Source organism: Paramisgurnus dabryanus, chromosome 22 (assembly GCF_030506205.2).
Source record: "Paramisgurnus dabryanus chromosome 22, PD_genome_1.1, whole genome shotgun sequence".
Taxonomy (NCBI): Eukaryota; Metazoa; Chordata; class Actinopteri; order Cypriniformes; family Cobitidae; genus Paramisgurnus; species Paramisgurnus dabryanus.
In genome coordinates this window covers 23,989,005-24,014,936 of record NC_133358.1, presented here as the reverse complement: position 1 = coordinate 24,014,936, position 25,932 = coordinate 23,989,005, and the positions used below count along the sequence as shown (strand labels likewise).

Genomic DNA, 25,932 nt, shown 5'->3' with positions numbered 1-25,932 from the left:
TCATTCGATCAAAATATCTTGACTCTTCTAAAAGAAAATTTTTAAGTGAGAAGGTCGTACCATTCCATAATGCTCTTGTGGGTGCGTATCACTGAGGTCTCGATGTCGATAGGGTGATACCTCATTCCTCTCAGCTCCATGGCTTCATCGAGGGCTCCGACTACATAGAGAGCATCATGCCGTTCTGGAACAAATGCAGATTCATTTTCAAACAAAACTAAAACATTAGGGCCTGGTTACAGACAAGACTTATAGACTAAGCCAGGATTAAGCATTGTGTAAAATTTGAAGATTTATGCAGCTAGAAAGGATCACCTCCACTCGCATCTGTAAGTTCAGTCCTGCGAAGGAAGCCCAGGTAACCGGTACGCGCCCACACGGTCTGAGTATCTCCAAAGCTCAGACGAGAGTTGAAGTGATCGGACTGCAGGGCTTCGTCTCCATAAACCGTAAAGTAACCGCTACCATTGTGGGCGCAGTGAACCCAGATCTACAGCAAAAAAAAAAAAACAGGTGAATTGAAGGAGAATTTTATCAATATTTATAAAGCTGGAATCCATAACTTCGTCCTGTCAATGTTTGTAATATAAACATTTCAGGTTACTTTATATACTTATCATTGTGCTTGTTAAAGATATCCCACTTAAAGGGATAGTTCACCAAAAAATGAAAATTCCAAAAATTGTACATCATTATTGCATGGCACGTTGGAATGCTTGATTCTGATTGGCCAATTGCGCCATTTGCAGGTTTGTTATTCTCAGATAACAACCGCTTAAAACTAATAACAATATGTAACCCGGATGCTGGAAATCATTTTGACAGGTAAAGTTAAATAATACACAACAATTAAATATACATACTGTATGTATTTAAAGAATTAGATTAATCATGATTAATCGCATACAAAATAAAAGTTTATTTTTGCATAATATATGTGTGTGCTGTGTGTAATTATTATGTATATTTAAACACACTCACATATATACATTTCAGAATTTTTTTATTTATATATATATTTTTATTTATTTATATACAATATAGAATATATAAAAATATAAATAAATATATATACACATGTAAATGTTTCTTAAATACATACATTAATGTGTGTGTATTTATATATACATAATAATTACACACAGCACACACTTGTATATTATGCTAAAAATCACTTTTATTTTGTATGCAATTAATCGTGATTAATCTTTTCCCAGTACTAATTTTAATAACATACATTACCGGTGGTGGCCGTTGACTTCTTTTTTCGAGGGCACACGATGCGAAGTTCGACACAACATGTATGTAGCCCGTCATGTGTGTAGTTCGTCATTTCAAAATATGTGTTCGGAACCTTTGTGCATGACGTGTCTTGTCAAAATAAGTGCCTGCTGCAGATGCGAATAAAGGGTTTATGATTAAAGAGACACTCGCGTTTGCCAGATACTCGCATAATCTCATGCGTAATCAGAGTTTACTGTTAAGGGAGTGTCTTGCGTGTATTTTGTGAACGTGAGCGTCTCTTTTCTTATAAACGTGCGTGTGCAGCAGGCACTTATTTTGACAAAACACGTGATGCACATGGTTCACATAACGCAACAAATACATATTTTGAAAACACGAGCAACACACATGACGCCCCAAACACGTATTTTGAATTTGCGCCCCTCGAAAGAGCAGTCACTGTACATGACATTATATGACATTTGAAAATCTTGTTCGAGATGGCTTGAACATGCTTTTTATTCTGAGACTAAACTTAAGCCGTAATTGTTTATTTTTAACCAACAAAATGTATGTATTACACCTCTTAAATGATTTTCCCTGTAATCTAAACTCACCTCCCCCAGATGGGAGTCTCCTAGCGGTCCCTTGGTTTCAGGATTGGCGATGATGATTCGTACTCCGGGTAAAATCTGGCAACGGACAAAATATACCAAATTACTGTAATAATTAGGTTGGCTAAAATCAAAGTGTTATTGTTAAAGGGCCAAGCAGGTACCTTTCCAGATTCCATGAGGGGTAAACTGTGTGGAGAGCCTCGTTCAACAAGCCGTACCCTGAGGAGGAACAAACAGACTGTGAACTGAGATGCAATACCCTGCAATAGTGTGTCTGATATGTTTTCTTGTAAATAAGCTTTTTTATCAGACTCTTAATGGATTCTGGCAACAAACTAGTATTTCTGAATAGCCTGAGGTCAGGATTTGAAGCGAGAGTATTTGACGAACGTATAAAACCTGCTGAGCACATTTGGTTAATATCATTATATCATTTTTGACGGAGGTGGCTTTTAGTGGCTTTTGCATCTGAGCTCCTCAAATGTTTTTCAGCAAATATTGTGATAGGGATTTGATTTTGTGTCCTGGCAGCAGGCCATGGTAAAGAGATGGCTTGAAATGACACTTAATTTATTGTCCCTCCATTAAAGTCAACAGAGGGAAATGTCAACTGGGCGCATTCATGCACATACAAAAAACTGCACAAATAAACCTAGCAGTAATGTCAAAGATTAAAATCAATGTGAAATCAAACTTGGATGCTCCTTGATCTTCATTATCAGATTATGAAACTTTCACAAATGGTTCTTTCGAGACTGTCAAAGGTTCTTTAGGGCAGTGGTTCTCAAACTGGGGGCCGTGGACCCCTGGGGGCTGCGAGATGGTGCTGGGGGCCCCAGTTTTTAACTTTTCATAATTTCTGTGTAATTGAACCTCAGAAAATATAAGGCTACTAACCAAAAGCACTACATTGTATATTTTAATGTTGTATTTAATTCGAATTTTTGTATTTTATGTCATACATTTTGTTCCGCGGGGCCGCAATGCACCCTACACAAAGTTTGAGGACCACTGCTTTAGGGAACACACTATGGCATCACACAAAGAACCCTTTTTGCACCTTTTTGTAAGATTGAACTAAATATAATTATCACTTAATTTCCCACCTGTCATGTCGAAGAGCTCTCATGTCCACGTATACTGTTGTCGGATCCGGTCCTGATGTCCCCTGAAATACACATCATCCAACAGTTAACCAAGCGATACATACTTAAAGATGTTAATAGAAAATGTCAGGGTCAATTTCCAACCTGCTTAAGCAGTTAACTAGTTAGTGCTGTAGTCTAAAGAAAATGTGCAGTACATCTGACAACGATAAGAGTTTGAGGGGTTTAAGAAAGGAGGGCAAGGCAAGCAGCAAACTGTGGTAGAAATTACCCAAAATTTACTCGGTCACCCTGAAAGGCACATGAAAATAAATGATGGCATAAACGGAGGAGTGCCAAGCAAAAAATAGGATTCATTTATAAAGCCTGAATGACAAATATGTGGGTGTTATTTATGAAGAAGAGCCAAATCCCTGTATTGCGGATGATATGTTGCAAGATGGAGAGGTAACAGGCGTCACTTAAGATCTGTAACTTAAGATCAATAATTTGACCAAAAATCATCCACAAAGACGAGACAGATTAGTAATTTATATTCACTTAGAAAAGTATAGATTTAAATAAATGATAGCACAATAATAGTATCACAGTACTGTTTATTTAGGACAAGCACCTGTTCACTTTGCTTTCTCAACATTCTCCCTAACCTCCCCCAGACAAAACCAAGCTTTGCATTTTTCAAGAAATGGTTTTAATAATACAATTTGGAGAAATGTCGAGATGAAACACAAGCAACTGCTGTCTCTGATCGCAAACCAACATACATCATCTTGATGAGTGCCACTATTTTCCATGACTGATCATTATTGAATTTGCATCGACTGTGCCATTATGAGGCACTCACCCATCTAAACACAAACGTATCATAACTCAATCGCTGAAGCATGAAACAAACCAAATTGAGTCTCAGATAAAAGAAGCATCCAGCAGAGGTCTCCCTGTATCTGGAGCACAACAATCAGCTCTGCTGACCAGATTAGGTCCTTAGAGACGCATTTCAGATCACTGACTCATACAGTGCAAGCGTCTGTGATATTTCGTGTGTAGGCACTCATGTTCCTAACAAAGCCGCCTGTGTTTGTGATGTCACTGCAAAACAATGTGGTGGACGAGGGTGGGGGAACCGCGATGCCATGTACCGGCTTTGATTATAGGGCGCCAGTCACTGATGCTGAACCATAACATAAAAATCTTGACCGTGATGCCAGGTAGGTCAATATAAAAATAAAGGTTCTTTGGCAGGCTGTATGGTTCTGTAAAGAACCTTGAACGTTATCCACATTTTTCTGTTGCAGAAAAGGATCTTTTTATTTTAAGAGTGCAGAATTCTCATTCAATGTTGCTTGGATCTAACCGAACTGTAGTAAAATCACAAAGGGTCATCTTCCTTGAACTCAGATTAAACCTAAAATCTGCTTTAAAAACAGCTGGGCAATATATCTAAAAAATTAGTCATTTCAGAGAATTATTTCTAAACACATTATAAACTTTAAAAAGACTGTGAACTATGTAGTACTGATTTGTGGAGTTCAGGATTTTTTAAGGAATTCAAGATTTTTTTTAGGGAGGGGGCAGGCTTGAAATTATAGCTTGATAATGCACTGAAGTCACCAAGCATGGCCACTAGGGGTGGGAATCGCTTGGACCCTCATGAATCGATTCAGAATCGATTCTTAGGGTCCCGATTCGATTCAGAATCGATTCTTGACGTACTAATTTGCATATCTGTGACGTCATTACGTCGCATTTGCTTTCAAAGCCAGGTTAATGTTTGCGCTTTTGCTAGTCTCTGAACTGTCATATACTGTACTTTAATGCAGCTAGGGATAAATAATGTCATTCTTATATACATACATGTCCTGTTTATGTTGTAAGACATTAAAACCAGTAAAAATATTAATTTAACGTGACATATTAATTCTATATGTTAACCGGCATTAACTTCCACGAACGTTAAGCGTCTAATCATCATCATTATACACAGTGATTGGCAGTATTACTGTATTTATATAATGCAGCGCACCCAGCGACTGAATAACAAACTATGTGCATATTTTTACAGAAGTATATTCATGTTATATCTAAACAGTCTGCGGATGGTTTAGGGCAGGGGTGTCCAATACGTCGATCGCAAAGGCAATGCCGGTAGATCGCACAACTGCTGCTCCACGCGCAAAATTGTCATTATGGTCTTTTGGAGTAATTGTGAAACATGCAGGTCTTTTTGAGTTGCTGCGCCTTTCTTCTCAAATGTGTTTTGCCATGCCACTGCAGCTCAGTCGTCTTTAACTTCCAAAATTGACATGGATGCGCATTCTTGCCTCACGCAGTTCCTGATTCACACGCACGGTGTGTGTGAGCGAGCAAACGAGAGGGAGAGAGAGGCAGCGTAGCGCTGATTTGTATGCTTCTGATACTGTTTGTTTCACTAAACCGCATCTCCGCTATTTTAAGGAGTACTCAACATGTACTCAAGGATTTTTTTTAAAACTCCTCAAAAAGAATAGAGTAATGGTGACAGCCCTAAATTCAATGTAAAGATATATGCAGTATAGTCCTACAAGCATTTAAAGTGTTCTTTCTCTTCTGCTCTTGTAAGCTCCGCTATGCGCTCTTGCAGGGCGCGCTCTCTTAAGTTGTCCGTGTGCATCACCGCTCCCCCAGTTGAGTTCCGCCTTTTGGTTCTGATAACGTGACGTTATTTTGTAAACTAACATTTAAGAATCGATTCTTGACATTTGTGAATCGATTCAGAATCGCCCCACGTCCGAATCGCGATTCATCTAAGAATCGATTTTTTTTGCCCACCCCTAATGGCCACGCCCCTAACACAATAATAACTAGAGGAAGCATCCATTCAGGTCCTGTCCGCTGACAGCTATGAAACCACCCCCACTCGCAAGGAAAGATGCTTTTCTCTCAACTTTTAAATACCGCTGCAACCTTAATGGATGCTCGCAATTGATGCTTGAGTGCAAAGAATCTTGCATATTTTTCAAAGATTTTAATACTTTATTTTATTTGCGTGCACTTTTTTGTCATTCAAATTTGGCTGGATGATTAATAAAACATTTCTCTGTGGTGTGAAAAACTTTAAACATATTTATCGCTTTACGTGGACTTTGAAAATAAAGAAATTTTTTCTGGATATTGTTAAGGTTTTTTTGTAACCAAACTAAACATTTTAGTTAAAGTTTAATGCACAAAATAAAATATATGAAAAAGTTTTCAATCCAAATATTTAAAAATATACATAGTAATAACAGCAACATTTACTGAAATTGGTATATATATGTAGCCATCAAGTCAAATATTGAATTCATACAAATCAAGAAATCAGAACATTTAAGTATACAAGTTGAGTCATAATAAATAAAGTGAAATCAATTTTAAAAGCACGCATCAGGTTTATTTCAATGCACAGTATATTTATGTTAATTTTATGCAATAAAAAATTACATTTTCACAATTTTTATGAAAGTTAAAATTGAATGGACCTATAAATGTCAAATGTGCCAAAGAATGGGAAATATTAAATATTTTATCCACCTTGATGGCACGTAAGCTTAATCATTCAAAAAAATAATTTTAAAATATAATTTTATTAGTTATTTCTAAATGTACATTTTAATGCGTTTTTGTTATATTTGTCCTGACATATGCTAAAAACTGCTCTGTTTTCTAAATAATCTTTGACAAATTATATAAAAATGTATTTTAAAAAATCATATTACATTAAACTAGATTATATTTTATTGCACATTTTTACGAATATATTTTAATTAAAAAAAATACTAGTGACACCAAGTGACACAGACCAGTTACACCACATTGACATTTTTGCATTTATCACCCAAATATTGTTTCAAAATGAAATAAAAACAGAAATATAAACTTGGTCTTCAAAAAAGAGAATGTATGCAAGTAATCTGGAAACTCATTTTGAAATGTTAACCCTTTTACCTTTAATGTATCCATACGGACACAAAATAATGAACTTCACGTCATTGACCCATATACCTTTTTTTTTATATATTTGATTATAAATTAAAATTATTTAGCAAACATATAGCATTATTGTGCCGCATATCCTATATTGGATTTTTAGTTATTAGTTATTAAATGATGTATTTTACTTCAATATTGTGCAGCCCTTATTTTAACATAGAAATCTAACATTAAAAACTAAATACATTACATGAAAATTAAAGTAAATTGAATTGAATATAGCTCTTATTAGCAAAATTATCAGCAAAATAAAAAGTGCATTAAAATCATCAAGACATTCAGTTTTGATTAATATTTACACCACTGCCAAAATAATGTCTATATTGCCCAGCCCTATTTCCAAGACACTACGGTTCAAAATTTACCATTATTTGAGTCCTGGAAACCAGCCATGCAGGTCAGATAAGCTATTAGTCTATTAGTCTGATAAATTGGATGTTTAAGGACTGATCTGGTCATTCGCTTCTACTTCATTAGCAAAAGCCACACCACCGCAAGAGCTCAGGCACCCAGAGCCCAGTTTGGCTCATCCACAACCAGTGCCAGACCGCGGTGCGTCTTGACTTCCCTACCTGATCGGCAAGCTTCCCGAGCCTGTGGGGCTACCATAACCAGGAAGCAGATGAGAGACATGGGGATAAAGTGAGGAAAGAGGAATAAGGTATGAAGATTTGTGGGTGTGACAAAGACAAAAATAAACATAAAATATACAGGTGGAAAAGGAAAATCATTAACATTGGAGTATAAGGAGTGAGGTACATGCAGAGACTGAGGAAAATATTGGATCATTCATTCACTGAGTGTCTTTATAAGAAGTCTAACTGTGTATAGTTGACCTCAAAGATTTTGACAATAACATTTTCTGCCTATTATGAAAGGTAAACGTATGGTTGTTCATGTTTTTATTATGTATTGTTAAGGCTTCATTCCTAAATGCAAGACATTTGCCTACATATGTTTACTACAATAGTGATTGTACCATAAGAGCATTACCTCACATGCTATAATACTGTACCATGACAGCTATACAGAAAACAAACTTAAAACAGTGAAATCCTCTCTGGAAGCTCTGAACACTAATCCCGGCTTTTGCGACCTGTAAACAGCGTTGGAATTCGGATTACGTCTCAACCTCTGCCTCACGTCCAGTCCGCAGCAGATTACACTTAACACATTTTCTGCGAGCATACAAGTGAAGATATGCGATACTGACCTGTAGGCAGATGGCCAGGTTGACTCTACATCCAAAAGAAGTGCTGACAGCTCTCGGGTGGAGGCCCAAATCTTTGAAGAGCTTGGAGAAGGATTGCGTGAGAGCTATTCTGGGTCTCTCTTCAGCGACCACCACACACGTCCTTACACGGGACAGGTCGAGTCCTCGGGACTAAGGTACAGAAAAGAGAAACGCATTCAGAAATTAAATAAAGAACCACAACTCTTTATTTAAAACAAATATAAAAAATATATTTTAAAATATAAAAAAAAATTTCAGGGAAGATAAAAAAACATTCAGTTCTTGGCTTTTAAATATGAATTCTTAACATGTAAAAAATTTACAAAAAATATATATAATTTTCAGCACAAATATATTTTTGTAGAATAACATTTAAAGAAAAAAGGTGACAAAGTTGACCTTATTATTCAAAACTTGTATGCATTTGCTAGACACTTTTATCCAAAAAGACTTTTAGTGCATTCAATCTATACATTTTTAAATCAGTTAGTGTTTCATAAGTATCAACCCATAACCTTTATATTGCTAAAGCAAGCTTTATGAATGCAATGAGGAATAGGAACATTCATTCTCTACCTAAAGATACAACAATTTGTCTTTAAATCAGGACTTTTTCCTCATTGATCGCCTTGATGTTAATAAACTATACTCTGCCACTGACTGCAGTTAGTAACTATGGTGATCTCAAAGACTAAATCAAAGTAAATAAAACAAGATTTTACAAGACAGACTTGCCAGGAGGCACAAGCGGCCTTTTCTTCACTGACTCACACTAGACATTAATTATACACAGTCACACCTCCGTAACACACAAAGACCACCAACAATAATCCTACATAACCACAGTTTAAATTACTGCCAAATAATGAACAAATATTAAGAGCTTTAGCTCAAACAGAAACTTTATAAAAAGAAACTTATTTTATAATTTGATTCACAATGTTTATATTTTATTAGGTTTTGCTCTTTTTTTATTATTTTTCAATTATTTTATGGCATTCATTGTGCATTACGAATCAAGTTTGTGTTATTTTAATAAAAGACAGAAAGAAAGAAAGAAAGTGAATAAAATTTTGAGAAACCAGTAACCAGCCATCTATTATATGTTATTTGTAAAATTGCAAGGGGTTTTAAAGACATAGCATGACAGAAAAAAGAAAGAAAGACAGAGAAAGTATGAAAGAAAGAAAGAAAGAAAGAAAAGAAACTGAATCGCTTTTTGAGCAACCATAAAACAACCAATAATCAACCATTTATTAGATGTGATATGTAAAATTGCATGAGTTTGTGAAAACATAATGTGAAAGAAAAGGAAAGAAAGAATTAAGGAAAGAAAGAAAGAATTAAGAAAAAAGAAATAAAGAATGAAAGAGAGTCCCATTTTGAGCAACCATAAAACAACCAATAATCAACCATACACGTTATAAGTAAAATTGCCTGAGGTTGTGAAAACATAATGTGAAAGATAGATAAAGAAAGAAAGAAAGAAAGAAAGAAAGAAAGAAAGAAAGACAGAAAGAAAGTGAATAAAATTTTGAGAAACCAGTAACCAGCCATCTATTATATGTTATTTGTAAAATTGCAAGGGGTTTTAAAGACATAGCATGACAGAAAAAAGAAAGAAAGACAGAGAAAGTAAGAAAGAAAGAAAGAAAGAAAGAAAAGAAACTGAATCGCTTTTTGAGCAACCATAAAACAACCAATAATCAACCATTTATTAGATGTGATATGTAAAATTGCATGAGTTTGTGAAAACATAATGTGAAAGAAAAGGAAAGAAAGAATTAAGGAAAGAAAGAAAGAATTAAGAAAAAAGAAATAAAGAATGAAAGAGAGTCCCATTTTGAGCAACCATAAAACAACCAATAATCAACCATAGACGTTATAAGTAAAATTGCCTGAGGTTGTGAAAACATAATGTGAAAGATAGATAAAGAAAGAAAGAAAGAAAGAAAGAAAGAAAGAAAGAAAGAAAGAAAAAATGGAGAAATAAAGAAAGAAATTGAATCACATTTTGAGCAACCATTAAGCAACCTACAATCAACCATTTATTAGATGTGATAAGTAAAAGGTTGCATGAGGTTCTGAAAACATAATGTAAAAGAAAAATAAAGAAAGAATTAAGGAAAGAAAGAAAGAAAGAGGATCGTATTTTGAGCAACCATTAAACAACCAATAATCAACCATTTAATAGACGTTATAAGTAAAATTCCATAAGGTTGTAAAACATAATGTGAGAAAGAATGAAAAGAAAGAAAGAAAGAAAGAAAAAAAAAGAAATGAGAAATAAAGAAAGAAATTGAATCACATTTTCAGCAACCATTAAACAACCAACAATCAACCATTTATTATATGTGATAAGTAAAATTGCATGAGGTAGTGAAAACATACAGTAATGTGAAAGAAAAAGATAGAAAGAATTAAGGAGAGAAAGAAAGAATTAAAAAAGAAAGAAAGAAATTGAATCACATTTATGAGCAACCATTAAACAACCAATAATCAACCATTTAATAGACGTTATAAGTAAAATTGCCTGAGGTTGTGAAAACATAATGTGAGAGATAAAAAAAGAAAGAAAGAAAGAAAGAAAGAAAGGAGAAATAAAGAAAAAAATTTAATCACATTTTTAGCAACCATTAAACAACGAACAATCAACCATTTATTAGATGGTTGCATGAGGTTGTGAAAACATAATGTAAAAGAAAAATAAAGAAAGAATTAAGAAAATAAATAAATAAAGAAAGAAAGAAAGAAAGAAAGAAAGAGGATCGTATTTTGAGCAACCATTAAACAACCAATAATCAACCATTTAATAGACGTTATAAGTAAAATTGCATAAGGTTGTAAAAACATAATGTGAGAAAGAAAGAAAGAAAGAAAAAAAGACAGAAAGAAAAAAAAAGAAAAGAGAAATAAAGAAAGAAATTGAATCACATTTATGAGCAACCATTAAACAACCAATAATCAACCATGTAATAGACCTAATAAGTAAAATTGCATTAGGTTGTTAAAACATAATGTGAGAGAAAAAAATAAAGAAAGATGTTTCTTTAAGGTTGATAGACTGAACATCTTTGGCAATGTGCTTTACCTTTAAGGATTCTGTCTGTAGGCCCAAGCCCTTGGTGCAAAGCTCCATGACGGAGTATGAACAGAACGTATCTCTGACCCGAAACTGACTGACAGCCAGCAGCCACAGAGCGGGATTCACCTCCAGCTCAGACGGAGGAATCAAGATGGACTGATGCCCTGAATACACACTTCACCCAGCAGAAAGAGACAGAAAAACACTGTGTTACAACTACACATATACACACATACACAAATCAGTTTAGAGCAGAGCACAAGAACCTGCTCACACTGACAAAACAGACACAACCTATCACTCAAGTGAGACATGAGCTGAGTTAACTAGAAGAGAACACACAGCACAGCAGAAAAACACACTTGACAGCATGAGAATGCAGCAAAAACAGAGGATTTATTTCTAAGGCTTTCGAGAAACAGGTTCAGTAATTGTGTGGATTAAATCTCCTAAAATCTATAATGCTGAATTGTCACAGTTGTATGACATTTTAACAACTAAAGCATGTACAAAATGTTCAAAACAAGTTAAGATGTACTGACTGAATCAATAGCCTGCTGACTATTACAACAGACAATAGCTGCGTTTCCATTAACCTTCAAATTGGAATAGCGAATAGAAAATGCACCTAATGGAAGCCCAGCAATTTCACATAAACCCCCATAAATTGCAAAAAGTTTTTACCTCAGGTTGGGTGGTTTTTCAGGCACTTTGAACAAGGAATATAGCATTTACAGGTCATCTGATGTGCGTAAAAGTCACATGACCAATCTTTTAATATGGCGCAATAGGTTTGCTTGGAGGACAACATAGATATATACACTAGATGTCGCCTTGGCTACTGCAGTTCATTGGAACGAATGCGTCAAATAGAGCCGCCATCTTGAAACAGGGGAGCCCTGCATCAGCGTCATTGTAGGCAAAGGTGTAATGGAAATAAAATCACCATAAATCGTCACGAATGCAATTTTCTAGTTTTTTTTTCTTTCCAACGGACAGATATGTATTTAGAGTTTTGATATTAAAGCAACACTAAGGAGTTTTTGCTCTTTGCTCCCCCTACAGGTTAGAAGCGTAATTGTCCATTAGCACTGTTGTAAATACTGCAGCATAGCTGGCTCTGATTGGATTGTAGGTCTGCTGTAAAGCAAGTTTTTGTAGTTTTCACTCGAACTACAGGACCGCGACCCGATGGTTGGAAACTTCTTTAGTGCGGTTTTGGCCGATAGAGGGCTGCAAAGCGAATGTGAAAGTGGCGTTCACCCTGTTTTGAGTGGATGAATGACTGAAACTTTTTTGGAAACGTTATTTTAGGTTAAAAAAAACTCTTTGGTGTTGCATTAAGAAAATCAACTTTTTCTAAATACAATGCATAGTGTTAGTAGGCCTAACATCCATACGCAGCACAAAAGTCCGGCAACGTCCATGAATTCGAAGTACAGGCAGAGATAGCAACATTACCTAGCTACTTCCTAGGGACAAGACCCCTGTTCGAAGATGGCGGCGGTTTTGATGCATGCTTACTGTGGGTTCACACCATGTGTAAGTTCAACAATTTGCGCGAGTATATTACATACAAAGTCAATGAAAAGACGCGATTTGACGCGTCCTTGTGTGGGGCAGTGTGAATGACGCGTTATGGGCGGTGCGTTTGCCGCAAAAACATGCGCTATTCGCCTCAAACACGTCTTCGCCCAAGTTGAAAATATTAAACTTGTGCGAATAATTCGCATGACACGAAGTTAAATCCCGCAAGTGATCTAGAGCGAGTAACGCGATGCCCCGCGTTTTGTGTTTACGTAGCATTAGAACCCCAAGGCGACATCTAGTGTATATATATATATATGGGAGGACAAGACCGAGGACGTGTGGTCGACTTCATGTGGCATAACAAGAACCGCATGACATCAAAATACAGCAAGAGCAAATCGAGAGACGACTGCCCTGAATGCTTTCGAGTCACCACACCCGACGCCATGTTTTTGGAATGACTTATAGCGAGATAACAAATTTATGTTTAAATCGCATAACATTGGTTAAATGAAAACATTGTAATTTCGCAATAGTGTCTTGTTGACATTAAGAAAATAGCGCTAAAGTTTTGTGCAAATCTTTAATGGAAACACAGCTTATGACTGCTAACTAAAAAAAAACAAATATAAAACATGATTACAGTAACACTCTCCAAACGAAAGTCTATGGGGTGATGCTTTCTGAAGGATTAAAAAATAGTAAGGTGAGAAAAAGTTCACAAAAGTGTCTTTTGCAATGCCTTGCCCCTTACACTTTTATTGTATTACTATACACCTAAAGTCAAAATCCTGTTTCTGTGCTATTTTCATGCTACAGATCCTCTTGACAAAGCTTAACGTAATTTCGAACACCCCCAAAAATATCAACCTAACTCCCAGAATAAACAATGAAAGATGACCACACGTAGAGTAACAGTTTCATGTTTAAATCTGGCATAAATGTCCCTTTAGGTCGTTCAATTAGAATAAAGTAGCGTTTCGGTGGCGTCTCTCACCTGCAGAGGCACCAGAGGACAAACCCGAGGCCACAGTAGGGATCCAGACAGATGGCCACCTCACGAGAGGGATACAGCTCACACTGAAGCTTGATAGAGCGACAAAAGGCACTGGTGGCGGTGTGGGACATCTAAAGGTAAATGAGGGGAAAGAGAGAGCAATGCAAAGTAAGAGAGAGTGAATGAGAGATTGCTTATATAAGACGTTTGGCACCTCACAATTTGAATTTATTTGCTCTTTAAAGTGATAGTTCGGCCAAAAATGATATTAAACCCATGATTTACTCACCCCCAAGATCTCCGAGTTGCATATGTCCATAGTTTTTCAGACGAACACATTTTCGGATATTTTAGAAAATGTTTTAGATCTTTCAGTTGATTAAATGTAATGTTACGGGGTCCACGACCTTTAAGTCCAAAAAAAGTGCATCCATCCTTCACAAATTAAATCCAGACGGCTCCAGGATGATAAACAAAGGTCTTCTGAGGGTAATCCGCGCGGTGTTGTTGTAGAAATATCCATATTTAAAACTTTATTAACGAAAATAAATACCTTCCGGTAGAGCCGCCATCTTAGACGCCTCTGTATTCAGGAGAGAGTATTAGCGTAGTGTACGCACTTTTCTTAGTGACGTATGACAAATTCGGAGGGCGGGGCACAGAACAGCAGCAGAGTAGCCTCCGTAGGCTGCGTAAGCTCTCATCCTGAATGCGGACGCGACTAAGATGGCGGCGCTACCGAAAGGTATTTATTTTTGTTAATAAGTTTTAAATATGGATATTTCTACAACAACACCGCGCGGATTACCCTCAGAAGACCTTTGTTTATCATCCTGGAGCTGTTTGGATTTAATTTGTGAAGGATGGACGCACTTTTTTTTGACTTGAAGGTCGTGGACTATGGGTGGACCCAGTAACATTACATTTAATCAACTGAAAGATCTAAAACATTTTCTAAAATATCCGAAAATGTGTTTGTCTGAAAAACGATTGACATATGCAACTCGGACAGCTTGGGGGTGAGTAAATCATGGGTTTAATATCATTTTTGGCTGAACTATCCCTTTAATCTATTGAGTGAACATTTTTTAGTTTGATTTGTGTCCCTGTAGAGAAAAACATTAGCAACGCAAAGGTTTAATCCCTAGTGAACACACATACCGATAAAATGTATAGCTTAAAGGTGCAGTGTGTAAATTTTAGCGGCATCTAGTGGTAAGGTTGCGAATTGCAACCAACGGCTCAGTCCACTGCTCACCCCTCACTTTTGAAACGCATAGAGAAGCTACGGTAGCTGCCACCGGAAAAACATGTCATTGCCGGAGACAACTTAGTAAAAAAAGTTTGTCCGTTAAGGGCTTCTGTAGAAACATGACAGCACAAAATGGCGACTTCCACGTAAGGGGACCCTCAATGCATGTAGATAAAAATGTCTCATTCTGAACATATAGTTTTGTATATTATTTTGCATTTATTTTTCATAATGCAGCATCGAAAAGCAACCTTTAAAAAAAAGAGTAAAGCAGCACAGTCGTGTTTTCTGTGTGGCTTAAGACGCGAAATGTGAAACGCCTCTTAATGATTTAATGAGATGTCTCTATAACTTAATGCATTTAAGATCACCACAGCCGCCAGTACAAGCAAGAAGTACAATCAGGTTATTTATTCAACATAGTTTTTATACAAGGAACAATAGTGACCCACAAAACAATTTGTTTACAAGTCTTTCAGACTAGTAAGGAATGTAAGTGGGACTCGGTGAACTCTGAAGCAGCTATGCAAGCGAATGAAAGGGTCTGAAGATCATTTCTTTGTCAAACGACTGAAGTACTACACAATACTTGATGGTCTCTGTGTTTGCTAATGGCTCCAGTTGTGTGTCATAATAATGGCCACTTGTACAAAACTCATTATTCATCCTCTAAAATCTTCAAAGTAGCGCACCTGACACCTGATCCAACATCTTACCACCCATTAACTGGAAAGATCTTATTACATATCCGTTTAAGTTTCTTTGTTGTAAAAGTATACTACGGATGACCGTCTTTGTTTTACACAAACACGATGTAGTAAAAATAGTAAATCCTCACCTTTACTCCTGCTAGCATCCCAGTCGTGGAGACGCTGAAGTCCAGGTAAGCCAGTGTGTCGGGATTGGATGGTTTGTAGAGTTGAGGGGGCTTCTTCTTTGGCAGATCATCTTGAAAAACGTGTTTAACGTTAAATAGACGTTCATTTTCAGCAGAAGCAAACCTTTAACATATGATCCACTAACCTGTGTCCAGAACGGGAGGCCACGACCTGACATCCACTGCAGCAGATGCCTCCTTCGACTTCAGAAGCTTGGATATGACCTGTGTGGTCATCACGCAGGCCGACCGACTCACCTAAAGGAAATTTTTTACATTTCAGCACATCATTTTCTCTATAGTGGTATAAATCGAAAAAGCATCAACACCCACCTCCACAATCATTTTCACAGTGGGAAGGGTGGTGGCAATGTTCTGGGGATGTGGTGGTCGCACTGTGATCGGTACACATCCGGCATACAGGCATCCGTAAAAGGCAGCAATCAGATCTATACCTGCAAAGCAATGGTACAGGTTACCGTATATTTAAAACCAGGGCTCCCACACCTTAGTTAACTTTAAATTCAAGGACCTTTCAAGGACTTTCCGGATCCAATACCCTCAAATTCAAGGACTAAATGTGGGGACACATTTTAAGTGAGAGAAAGGTGTTACCTTTTAAGATACATTGTTACAGTTCCCTTTCGGGGGAACTCGCGCTGCGTCACTGCGGTGACACTTTGGGGACGCCTCCAGGGGTAAGTGCGTTTGAATGTGTATATCAAATTCAACCAATGGTGAGACTTAATGACAAAGACAGGGTGACGTGGGAGGTAGGAAGTATATCGCCAGTGCTTTAAGTGGGCCGGAACGCGCCGGTACTCAGTACCGCCACTTCTAAAAATAGCTCTTGAGCATACCACCACCTCTCCCTGAGCCCAGAACGTGCTTTTAGCGTACCGGAGCGCTCATTTGCACATCTGTTTAAATCAGAGGTTTTAATCCTTTTGCTGCGCTGCCGCTTTTCAGAGCGCCCTTCACAATGTACACTTCCTAATATGTCCCACCGAGAGCAGAGACTACATTACCCATACACCCTTGAGTTTACAAGTTAAAAGCGCATACGTCGCCTTTGCTGTCAGTAAATCTCAACGTGGTGTGGAGAGGTGTGACTCACCATACCCGTCAAGTATCCCGTTTTGGCCAGGAAAGTCCCGTATTTTACCCTTCTTTCCCGCCGTCCTCCCGTATTAGTATTTTCCCTTAAAGCTCCCGTATTTTATCCTCCGTAATTTCGCACGCAAAGGTTGTGATCTATAAAAAGATTCTAAAGATCGCTAAAGATCCACTAACTTCGCTAATCCACTTCGTGTTTTCCCGCCCGCTCCGCGGCATGTCTGTGTGCACTCTCTGCTGGACGACAGTTTCTGAAGTTCGTTGCATTAACAGGTAGGTAGATTTATTACATTATATCAGCTGTTAAACCGCAGAATTACTCATTTGGAAGTTTGTTTATGTATTTGTAAAATGTAAAAGTGCTAACAACTTAGCAAGCAAACAACAACAAAATATCCACATTCTTACTATTATCACTTGTCTAATGGATTTAATGTTCCCGATCAGATCTAAGTTAATATAAACACTAAATTTGCTGTTGTTGGCACACTTTGTAGTCAAAAAAACACAAATGCCTTCACAAAATAAAGACAGAGAACGGAAAGGGAGGCTGCTTCTAAAGGCAGTTCAACATTGCAAACATGGATTCAAAGGTCCATCAAGCCAGCAGGTAAATCATATTGAATATTTTTTGTCACACTTTAATTCTTGTTATTATATTTCCCATTATAATCACTTGTCTAAGTTGATGCTAGTAATATAACACATCATATTTATAATACTTTATAAAAACCATACTAATAGTACCACCCCCCTTAGTGCCCTTTTTGGTTTGGGACACTGCCCAACGAAATTTCAATGAATTTGAACGACGTGCACAGTAGTTTTACCACCCAAAATGGAAAACAATAGGAAAAAATAAAGTGACGACTTTCTAGTTTTAAATTGCCAGTATTTTGTTATTCTTGAACCCATAGACATGGTCTTGGTGTCATTTTAAAGTTTTAGTTTTTAAGCTCTTTCTATCTGAACAACTAGTTTTAGCATTTGACCATGCTGAAAATTTGACTTATTTATCTACCTTTTGAACATTTTATGTATGTTCAATAGCTATTTCTAGCTCAAGCAAATCCACAAACTTATATAAAGATTTATTATTTTTTACAAGGTCGTCTGTTGACTGTTGAATATAAAACCCCTTCAATATAGAAGTCCAGTCAGCAAAAAAAAAAAAGAAAAGAAAGAAAAATAGAGTACCGGCACTTCTTTTGGGCCACTTAAAGCACTGTATATCGCTATCTGAAATATTGCCAAAGACGGTGTTACAGGAACGCAGGAAGTATGGCAAGGGAGACGCAGCGTCTCATTCCCTTCTCAGGGAACAACAGTTACATACGTAACCCGAGACGTGTCAAACACAATTATGCAAAAAATCATTTTAGTATGAATCAACATTCGCATACAGAATATATAACCATTTAACGCGAACAGTTTAGCACGTGTGCTTAAAAAGTTAGAAAATATTATCCTACACTACACAGAGATTTTTTTTCCAGAAAACTTCTTGCATAAAATATATTCAAGCACTTTCAATGACCTGTATCTATGTATGTATATTTTTAAAAACTTCCCAAGGCCTTGAATTATTTTCCCCAATCTTTCAAGGATTTCAAGGACCCGTGGGAACCCTATAAAGTAAGCTGATACATAACATTGATGTTTGTAGATCAGTGCTGTTTTGGAACTAGGTGAAAAGTGTCGTACCAGGTGGGTACACCAGTGCAACGTGATCTCCGTCCTGCAGGTGGCCTCGCTCCATTAACATGGCCGCTATCTTCTCCGCCCGCTTATGAAGCTGAAGACAGGTCAATGAGCTCAGGACTGCTCCCTAAATTCAGAAAAACACACATGATTATTTTGTGGTGTACACTTGTACATAGAGGTAATGATAAAGTCTATCCACTAGTACAGAAACCATCCAGTATATTTACTGTGTAATAAAACATTATTTGTCATATTTATTAAGCCATTTCCTTCATCGGGACTATTGGCCGATCGCCACAAGCAAAACACCCATACGCACATAAACAATATAGTTTCAATACAATTCACTCCCAGTAGCCGCTCAGTATGTTCAGGATGACATATCGCACCTTTTATGTATATTGGGTGTGTTGGGTTGTAAATAGCCTGCCATTACATATTTGGTATATTAAAAAAGCATCACTTGCACACCAGGCCAAAATCTTTTCTGAAACCAATCGCTGCTCCCTGGAGGGGGGAAATGGCGCAGAAACTGTGGTGTTCACTGCCAAGCTTTTCCGAGCACACTTGAAAAATCGCAAGAGTTTAACTTTTAGCTGACACCTTTGTAACCCTAAAAGCAATGCAGCAGAACTAAAGCGGTAAAGCTGGTGACATCATACCCTGGAGCTGAGGAGGGTGAAGAGCACATGATCTGGTGTGGTCTGAGATCTCCACTGCAGCACTTCAGACAGGAAGAGGAACTAAAGGTGAAAAAAAGTCAGATTATTACAAAATCATTCATGAGATTCACAAAGATTGTAAAGGTGATCTTTAACATGGTCAAATTTAACCCCTTCCACACCTAGTTGAATGCAAATAATAAATGCAAACATTATGAGTAAAATGATATTTAAAGCAGGATCTGTTAAAAATCATTATTGTATTGGCATTAAAGTTGGGAGTGAATGCAATCGTGTTACCTCATCTCCCACTGATACCCGCACACGGATCACATTTCTGCTCTGTAAGTATGAAACAAAACTGTTTCCATTCACTCAGTGGGCCTGATTTTCATGTGCATGAATGGATGGAAGTGACGAAAAAAAACAACAACAGGGTGTAAAAATGGAAAATGATCATGTGTGAGTGTGATTCTTGGAGAGGTGCAGATGGCGGAGGTAACATTTGTCGGTGTCAGACGGCACAGAGTCATGCATGCTTGAAAGGGTGTGAGGGAATGAGAGAATGTGGGAGGCATGCAGGGGACAGCAGCCAGCAGCTGTTGTGTATTTGTGCACACGTTTGTTCGAATGTGCATGAGCATATGCGTGTGTGCACATTTGTGCATGGGTGTGTGCGAGGTCAGCAGCTGTGTTGTGTGTGTTTTAAGGTTACGGTGGTGTGCACAGCGGACGGACTGATGGAATAATGGCTGCCATCTTTCAGCATGAGATGGCAGCGTAATGGATTGTATTTGTGTCGGTGGTTGAGTGACAACACGGCAAACCAAAGGAATTAACTCGAAACGGCACAAAAAAACTGAGCCTTCCAAAACTGAGCAATAATTACTTTAATGGAGCACTCAGAGTTTTCCACAAAGTGTTTACTAGCTATCAAAAGCTGTTTTCCAAGTCTAGCTTTCGTGTGGCCAAAAAAGTTAAATCGTGAAGCTCTGGTGGTGACATAATAATTTCCCAGAATGCTCTTTGTCAGAGTAAGGTCTGAAATAGCCCTGGCTGAGGGCAAAGTGTTTGACAAGGTGTCAAAGGTTAATTCTTCTACACAAATCCACTTAGGGCGACTGCTGTGCACCACACAGATCCAAAATTAACCCTCTTCAAGTGTCAAATGAGAGTATTAAGTTGGTCACCAAGGAAACTGTGATTATATGTCTAAGTCAAATTGAGAAATTATAACATATGATTTGATTATATGCTAGCAAACAAAATTATGAGGTTTTTATGTTTTTGACACTTGAGACTGTCTTGAACTTGTACAGTATAAGTTGCTACAGGTGACAATAAAATGCACTGTTTGTCACAAATAGCAAAGAAAAAAATTTAATTAAAATATATAATAATAAAACAATATTATATTAAAACATAATAAAATCATATAATTAATAAATAATAATAAAATAATCTTAAATCATTAAATAATAATACAAATCAGTAAATAATCCTATTGTAATAGGAACAAAACATATAATGAAATTATAAAATAATGGTAACACTTTACAATAAGGTTGCATTTGTAGTTAATCTATTAGTTAACATGAACTAACAACAAACAATACATGTAAAGCATTTACTAATACATTTACTAAAAAAGTTTTACTTTAAGGATTATTAAATTTTCTCTAAAAAAATCCAGATAATTTACTCAACATTGTCATCCAAAATGTTGATGTCTATCTTTTATCAGTCGAGAAGAAATTATGTTTTTTGAGGAAAACATTCAAGGATTTTTCTCACTTTAATGGACTTTAATGGACCCCAACACTAAATATTAGTTTTAAAGGACTCTAAATGATCCCAAAAGAGGCATAAAGGTCTTATCTAGCAAAACGATCTCATTTTTGGCAAGAAAAATAAAAAATATGCACTTTTAAACCACAACTTCTCGTCTTACTCCGGACGTGTGACGCGCCAGCACGACCTCACGTAATACGTCATCACGTCAAGAGGTCACGGATGACGTATGCAAAACTACGCCCCAGTGTTTACAAGTGTGGAAAAAGAGGACCATTCCAGGTTGTTGTATGTCGAATGATACTAATAAATGTCTATAAATGACTGTAAAATGGTTTGCAAATGTGCGTTTCATATGTGACACGTGACCTGTTGACGTCATTACGCAATTATGTGAAGTCGCGGTGGAGCGTCACACAGCCGGAGGAAGAAGAAAAGTTGTATATTTATAAGTTGTACAAATATTTTTTTTTTCTTGCCAAATATGACAATCGTTTCGCTAGATAAGACCCTTATACCTCGTTTGGGATCATTTAAAGTCCTTTAAAACTGCAATTTTAAACTGCATTAAAACTGTTAAGTGTTGGGGTCCATTAAAGTCCATTAAAATGAGAAAAATCCTGGAATGTTTTCCTCAAAAAACATAATTTCTTTTCGACTGAACAAAGAAAGACATCAACATTTTGGATGACATGCTGGGGAGTAAATTATCTGGATTTTTTTTTAAAGAAAATTGTCTAATCCTTTAACATTAGTTAATGCACATTTAATTACCATGAACAACTGTATTGGCATTAACTAACATTGACACATGTTAATAATAAATGCTGAAAAACAATACTGTTCATTGTTAGTTCATGTTAGCTAATACATTTACTAATATTAACAAATGCAATCCTATTGTAAAGTGTTTGCAAAAATAATAATACCTCAACAGTAATTTTATCTTTCAGATCAGTTATTCAACTGTCCCAAACATAAGAATGCCCAGAGCAAGCCAAAAACAGGAAAACTCCCATTTTTCTGTGCATATTCTGGTTGAACGGGACTCAATTTACTGTAGGTGGGGAACGGATGGAAGGGAGGGGTTGTGGATAGATTGATGGATGGATGGATGAATGAAAATCGAGGCCCTTGGTACCACACACACACCTTTCTTGCCTGATCATTGTCTTCGATTTGGCCCAAATCTCTGCCGCTGGCTTGGGCGATCCTCTTCCCCGACACCAGGTTCCCCACCATCACAGAGGCGGGACCGATCTCTGCAGCACCAACATAGAGTTCATCACTTACACAAATAAAACAAACACACACACAGCACGTCTGACAGCTCTAATACTGTAAGACATCAGAGGTGACCTTGTGACAGACGAACCTGGCTGTTTTTGTCTGGGTTTGGGCAGGTTGGTGACGCAGGTGTGCGGGCACATTAGAACATTACATGGGTGCAGGGAGCCTTCCAAAAACAGCTGCTTGGTCTCCGACAGGTGGATTCCTCCCAGAGGTGTCTTGGGAAGGGTGTTAGCGGGCACCAAAGCCAAGCAAAACACCCCCACGTTGTGGATGCTGTCTATCGCCTGCAGAAAGAGACGTATTCGGTAGTCAGGTGAGGTTTAAAAATAGACTTCTGTAAGGAGCCGAGAAGAAGCTTCTGGCTGAGATCTGATGCGGGCGGTGACCTTTACCGATGCCTTGAGGGGAACCAAATTATCGAGCAGGAATTCGGGAAGTGGTAGGAAAAAAATACCATATTTGCAAGATTAATGAGCTACAACAAAGGAGTGGAATGGAACCGTTTGGGTGGATGGAAGTAAAGGCCAGCTTTTGTGCCCGAATGCGCCTTGTTATTATATACACTGCTGACGGAAAGTATGCAGGTCAGCAATAGCATGATCTCTAATTGTGTTGAAATGGGGACTGGGGTTACGCAGCAATCCAACTGGGTGGGGATAGAGTCACTGTTGCCACAGTCATTCAGTAAGGGAGCGTGCAAAACGAATTCCCAGTAAATCAGTAAGGGAGCGTGTCTAAAGGACACACACCTGTAGAACACGGCTCATCCACTGGAAGCTGTCTTCCTCTGTGGAATCCGGCCTCTGCTCTGCCACAACTACAATTCTCTCATCATGCAGGACTGTCACGGAAAATACTGCTATCCTGAAAAAGAGATGGGAAGAAATTTTAATATCAACACATGTTTTCATGCCTTGCATACCTAAACATTTACATTTAGTCATTTAGCAGACGCTTTTGTCCAAAGCGACTTACAAATGAGGTAACATTTAGCTTTAGGTGATATATTGAATGTTTTGGATTCTTGCAAGATAACACAGCTAAAGTGTTTTTTCACCAAAGGTTGTTTTATGTATATATGGGTTTCAATGAATAGTTCTGCTGTCATACATTTTTAAGTACAATAAAATTGGCTTTACAAATCATTTCAAATTACATTTTACTCAATTTACCAGTTTTGAGTTGCTGTAATTGCTTGCTTAACACTTTTTAACTTATTTTGATGAGTTTTTTTAGTGAGGCTATAGATTTCTGTGGTCACTTTGACAATTTTTTATAACCACTTAAAAGCAATTTGTGAATAATGAAACCGACTTCTCATAGTTACCCTCAGACTGTTTTGGTTAAGGGCTGTTCACATTATAAAGATAACTATACTAGCGTCCACACCACCGGACATAACGATAACTTTATGCTAATTCGCTCTCAGGTGCATGGCACTTGTGCAAAGCACTTGCCTTTAATGGTATTAACTAATATTACTATTTTCTTGTAATAAAAACTTTTTCAAGTGTTTACGTCACTGAATATGTAAATATGAAAAGTTTGGTTCCAAAGTGCAATAAACGCATTTTTTGTTAGTTACCGCCAAAATCAGTATTGTATCAGGTCAGTATTAACTCTTTCCCCGCCATTGACGAGATATCTGGTCAATTAAGAGAAAACGCTTCCCCGCCAATGACGAGATTTTCCGTCTTTCCGCAATACCGCTATTATCCACCAGGTGGCGCCCTTCCGCAACTTTTTATACCCGGAAGTATTGCCCTATGGCAAGCTGCTGCATGTCCGTGTCTGTTTTAAAGATCGCTCTGAATGGAATCTCTATGAAAAGTCCGTCACAAAAATGGAATTATCTCTGCTTTTTGCTCAAAATGTGGTGTTTTTGCAAAAACCTACCCATATTCAAAAGCTGATTGCAAAAGAACCACTAAAGGTAGGATGAAACGGTTTTTTTTGTTTGAAAGCAGAGGGTCGATTCTTTCATTTGGTATATTGTATGTTTATATATTTAAAGAAGAACATTTTCTGGAAGGCATTCAACTTTGGTGAAAATCATGAAAAACGCTGGCACTGGGTGGCAACTTTTTTTTAAAACGCTGGCGGTGAAAGAGTTAAAAAGTCAATTGTTTATTTTACGCAAAATCCAATATTCACTGTGTAATTCTGTCATCTTTTCTCCCTTTTTCCAAACCGCGATAAACGCCAGTCCTCCTCCTCTGCAGAATGCAATAAATCCGCTTAACCAATCACAGTCCACACACTGTAAACATTAATGGCGGCACTTTGCATACACACTGAATCCTAGTTTTCCTCATCTACTTCGTACTTTGTGATCAACAAATAAACAAAAACAAAATAGTGATTTTGATGGCATTGATAAACCTGTGGTGGTTTTCTGTGGCGGGGAAGAAACATAAGCCATCAATATCGAATAACTTACGCGAGAGGCACTCGGGCGAAGGTAAAATGCTGGGTGTTGTTTGTTCTCATACGAACGGATCAAGCTTCTGTCATGCTAACACATTGACCCCAGGGGATCTTATAAAAAACGTTCCCCTGTTTTATGCGAAGTCAACGAAAATCGAGCAGGACCACAACATTTTACAGCTGATCGCTGTCAAAAAAGTTCAGCGACGACGTCCCAAGGATGACAGCAGCAATGAAAGTGTTCTTAATATGACAAAGTAAGTGTTTTGATTAATGTTAATTTTTTTAATCAGTGTATACCAAGCGTGCCACACAAGCCCTGAAAAGTGAAGCCAAAACGTCTTGATCGCCCCCAGTGAGTGGTCCTAGTATAGGTCATAAACACCGCCTCCCTCATGTTATTCAATGGGACTTGAGACCAACTAGGGCTGCGCAAAAAAAATATTTTTCGATTAATCGTTTTTTTTTACGTGGCCGATTAAAAATCGATTCTCACAGACCACAAATCGATTAAAAACAAAAAAAATGAAATAACTTGATCCTGTTTGATCAAGGAATTCGACTGTTTTGACTTTTTACAGCATACGTTTTTCATCTTGCATCAAAATTGTATTGTATTTAACATAATTGTATGCATTTGAAAATTAGAGATGGGTTCTGTTTAAATGTACCCAAGTGTACCTAAATTAAAAAAGTGTAATGTACAGGTTGGTGGCTCTTAATTTCTTTTTATTTATTATCCACTTGTAAACTTATGTTCACAGGTTTTTTTTTTATAAATATAGTATTTGTATTCAATCTATATTCATTGAGTTGAATCAAGAATCGAGTATAAAAATCGTTCCATGAATTGGAATCAAACCGAGAATCGAACCGGCAGCTTATGAATCGAAATCGAATCTATCCGGAACATCTGAATCTATACCCAGCCCTAAGACCAACTAAACAATTTAATTACACTTCAGTTTTTTTTCCGAATCTGGTTTTTGTCATTTACTGTAGTTTTTAT

The 25,932-nt window shown here is 37.2% G+C and overlaps 1 protein-coding gene across 13 annotated transcripts in view; it reads right to left on the bottom strand.

Moving 5' to 3' along the window:
- The window catches only part of dip2ca (disco-interacting protein 2 homolog Ca), a 130,304-nt gene that overhangs the window by 1,013 nt on the left and 103,359 nt on the right, over window positions 1-25,932 (bottom strand). For 4 of the 13 annotated variants that reach the window (XM_065258448.2, XM_065258456.2, XM_065258450.2 and 1 more), the window contains 18 exons: window positions 23,246-23,360; window positions 22,579-22,780; window positions 22,356-22,465; window positions 19,713-19,754; window positions 19,413-19,493; window positions 18,751-18,874; window positions 16,264-16,385; window positions 16,077-16,188; window positions 15,892-16,001; window positions 13,802-13,932; window positions 11,281-11,449; window positions 8,169-8,339; window positions 7,528-7,557; window positions 2,948-3,009; window positions 2,003-2,060; window positions 1,842-1,916; window positions 316-490; window positions 61-184 (listed from right to left, as the gene is read on the bottom strand). In XM_065258448.2, coding sequence (XP_065114520.1) covers window positions 61-184; window positions 316-490; window positions 1,842-1,916; window positions 2,003-2,060; window positions 2,948-3,009; window positions 7,528-7,557; window positions 8,169-8,339; window positions 11,281-11,449; window positions 13,802-13,932; window positions 15,892-16,001; window positions 16,077-16,188; window positions 16,264-16,385; window positions 18,751-18,874; window positions 19,413-19,493; window positions 19,713-19,754; window positions 22,356-22,465; window positions 22,579-22,780; window positions 23,246-23,360 — 2,013 coding nt within the window. The remainder of the gene's footprint in view (window positions 1-60; window positions 185-315; window positions 491-1,841; window positions 1,917-2,002; window positions 2,061-2,947; window positions 3,010-7,527; window positions 7,558-8,168; window positions 8,340-11,280; window positions 11,450-13,801; window positions 13,933-15,891; window positions 16,002-16,076; window positions 16,189-16,263; window positions 16,386-18,750; window positions 18,875-19,412; window positions 19,494-19,712; window positions 19,755-22,355; window positions 22,466-22,578; window positions 22,781-23,245; window positions 23,361-25,932) is intronic. The other 9 variants (XM_065258451.2, XM_065258461.2, XM_065258452.2 and 6 more) reach the window with 5 other exon arrangements.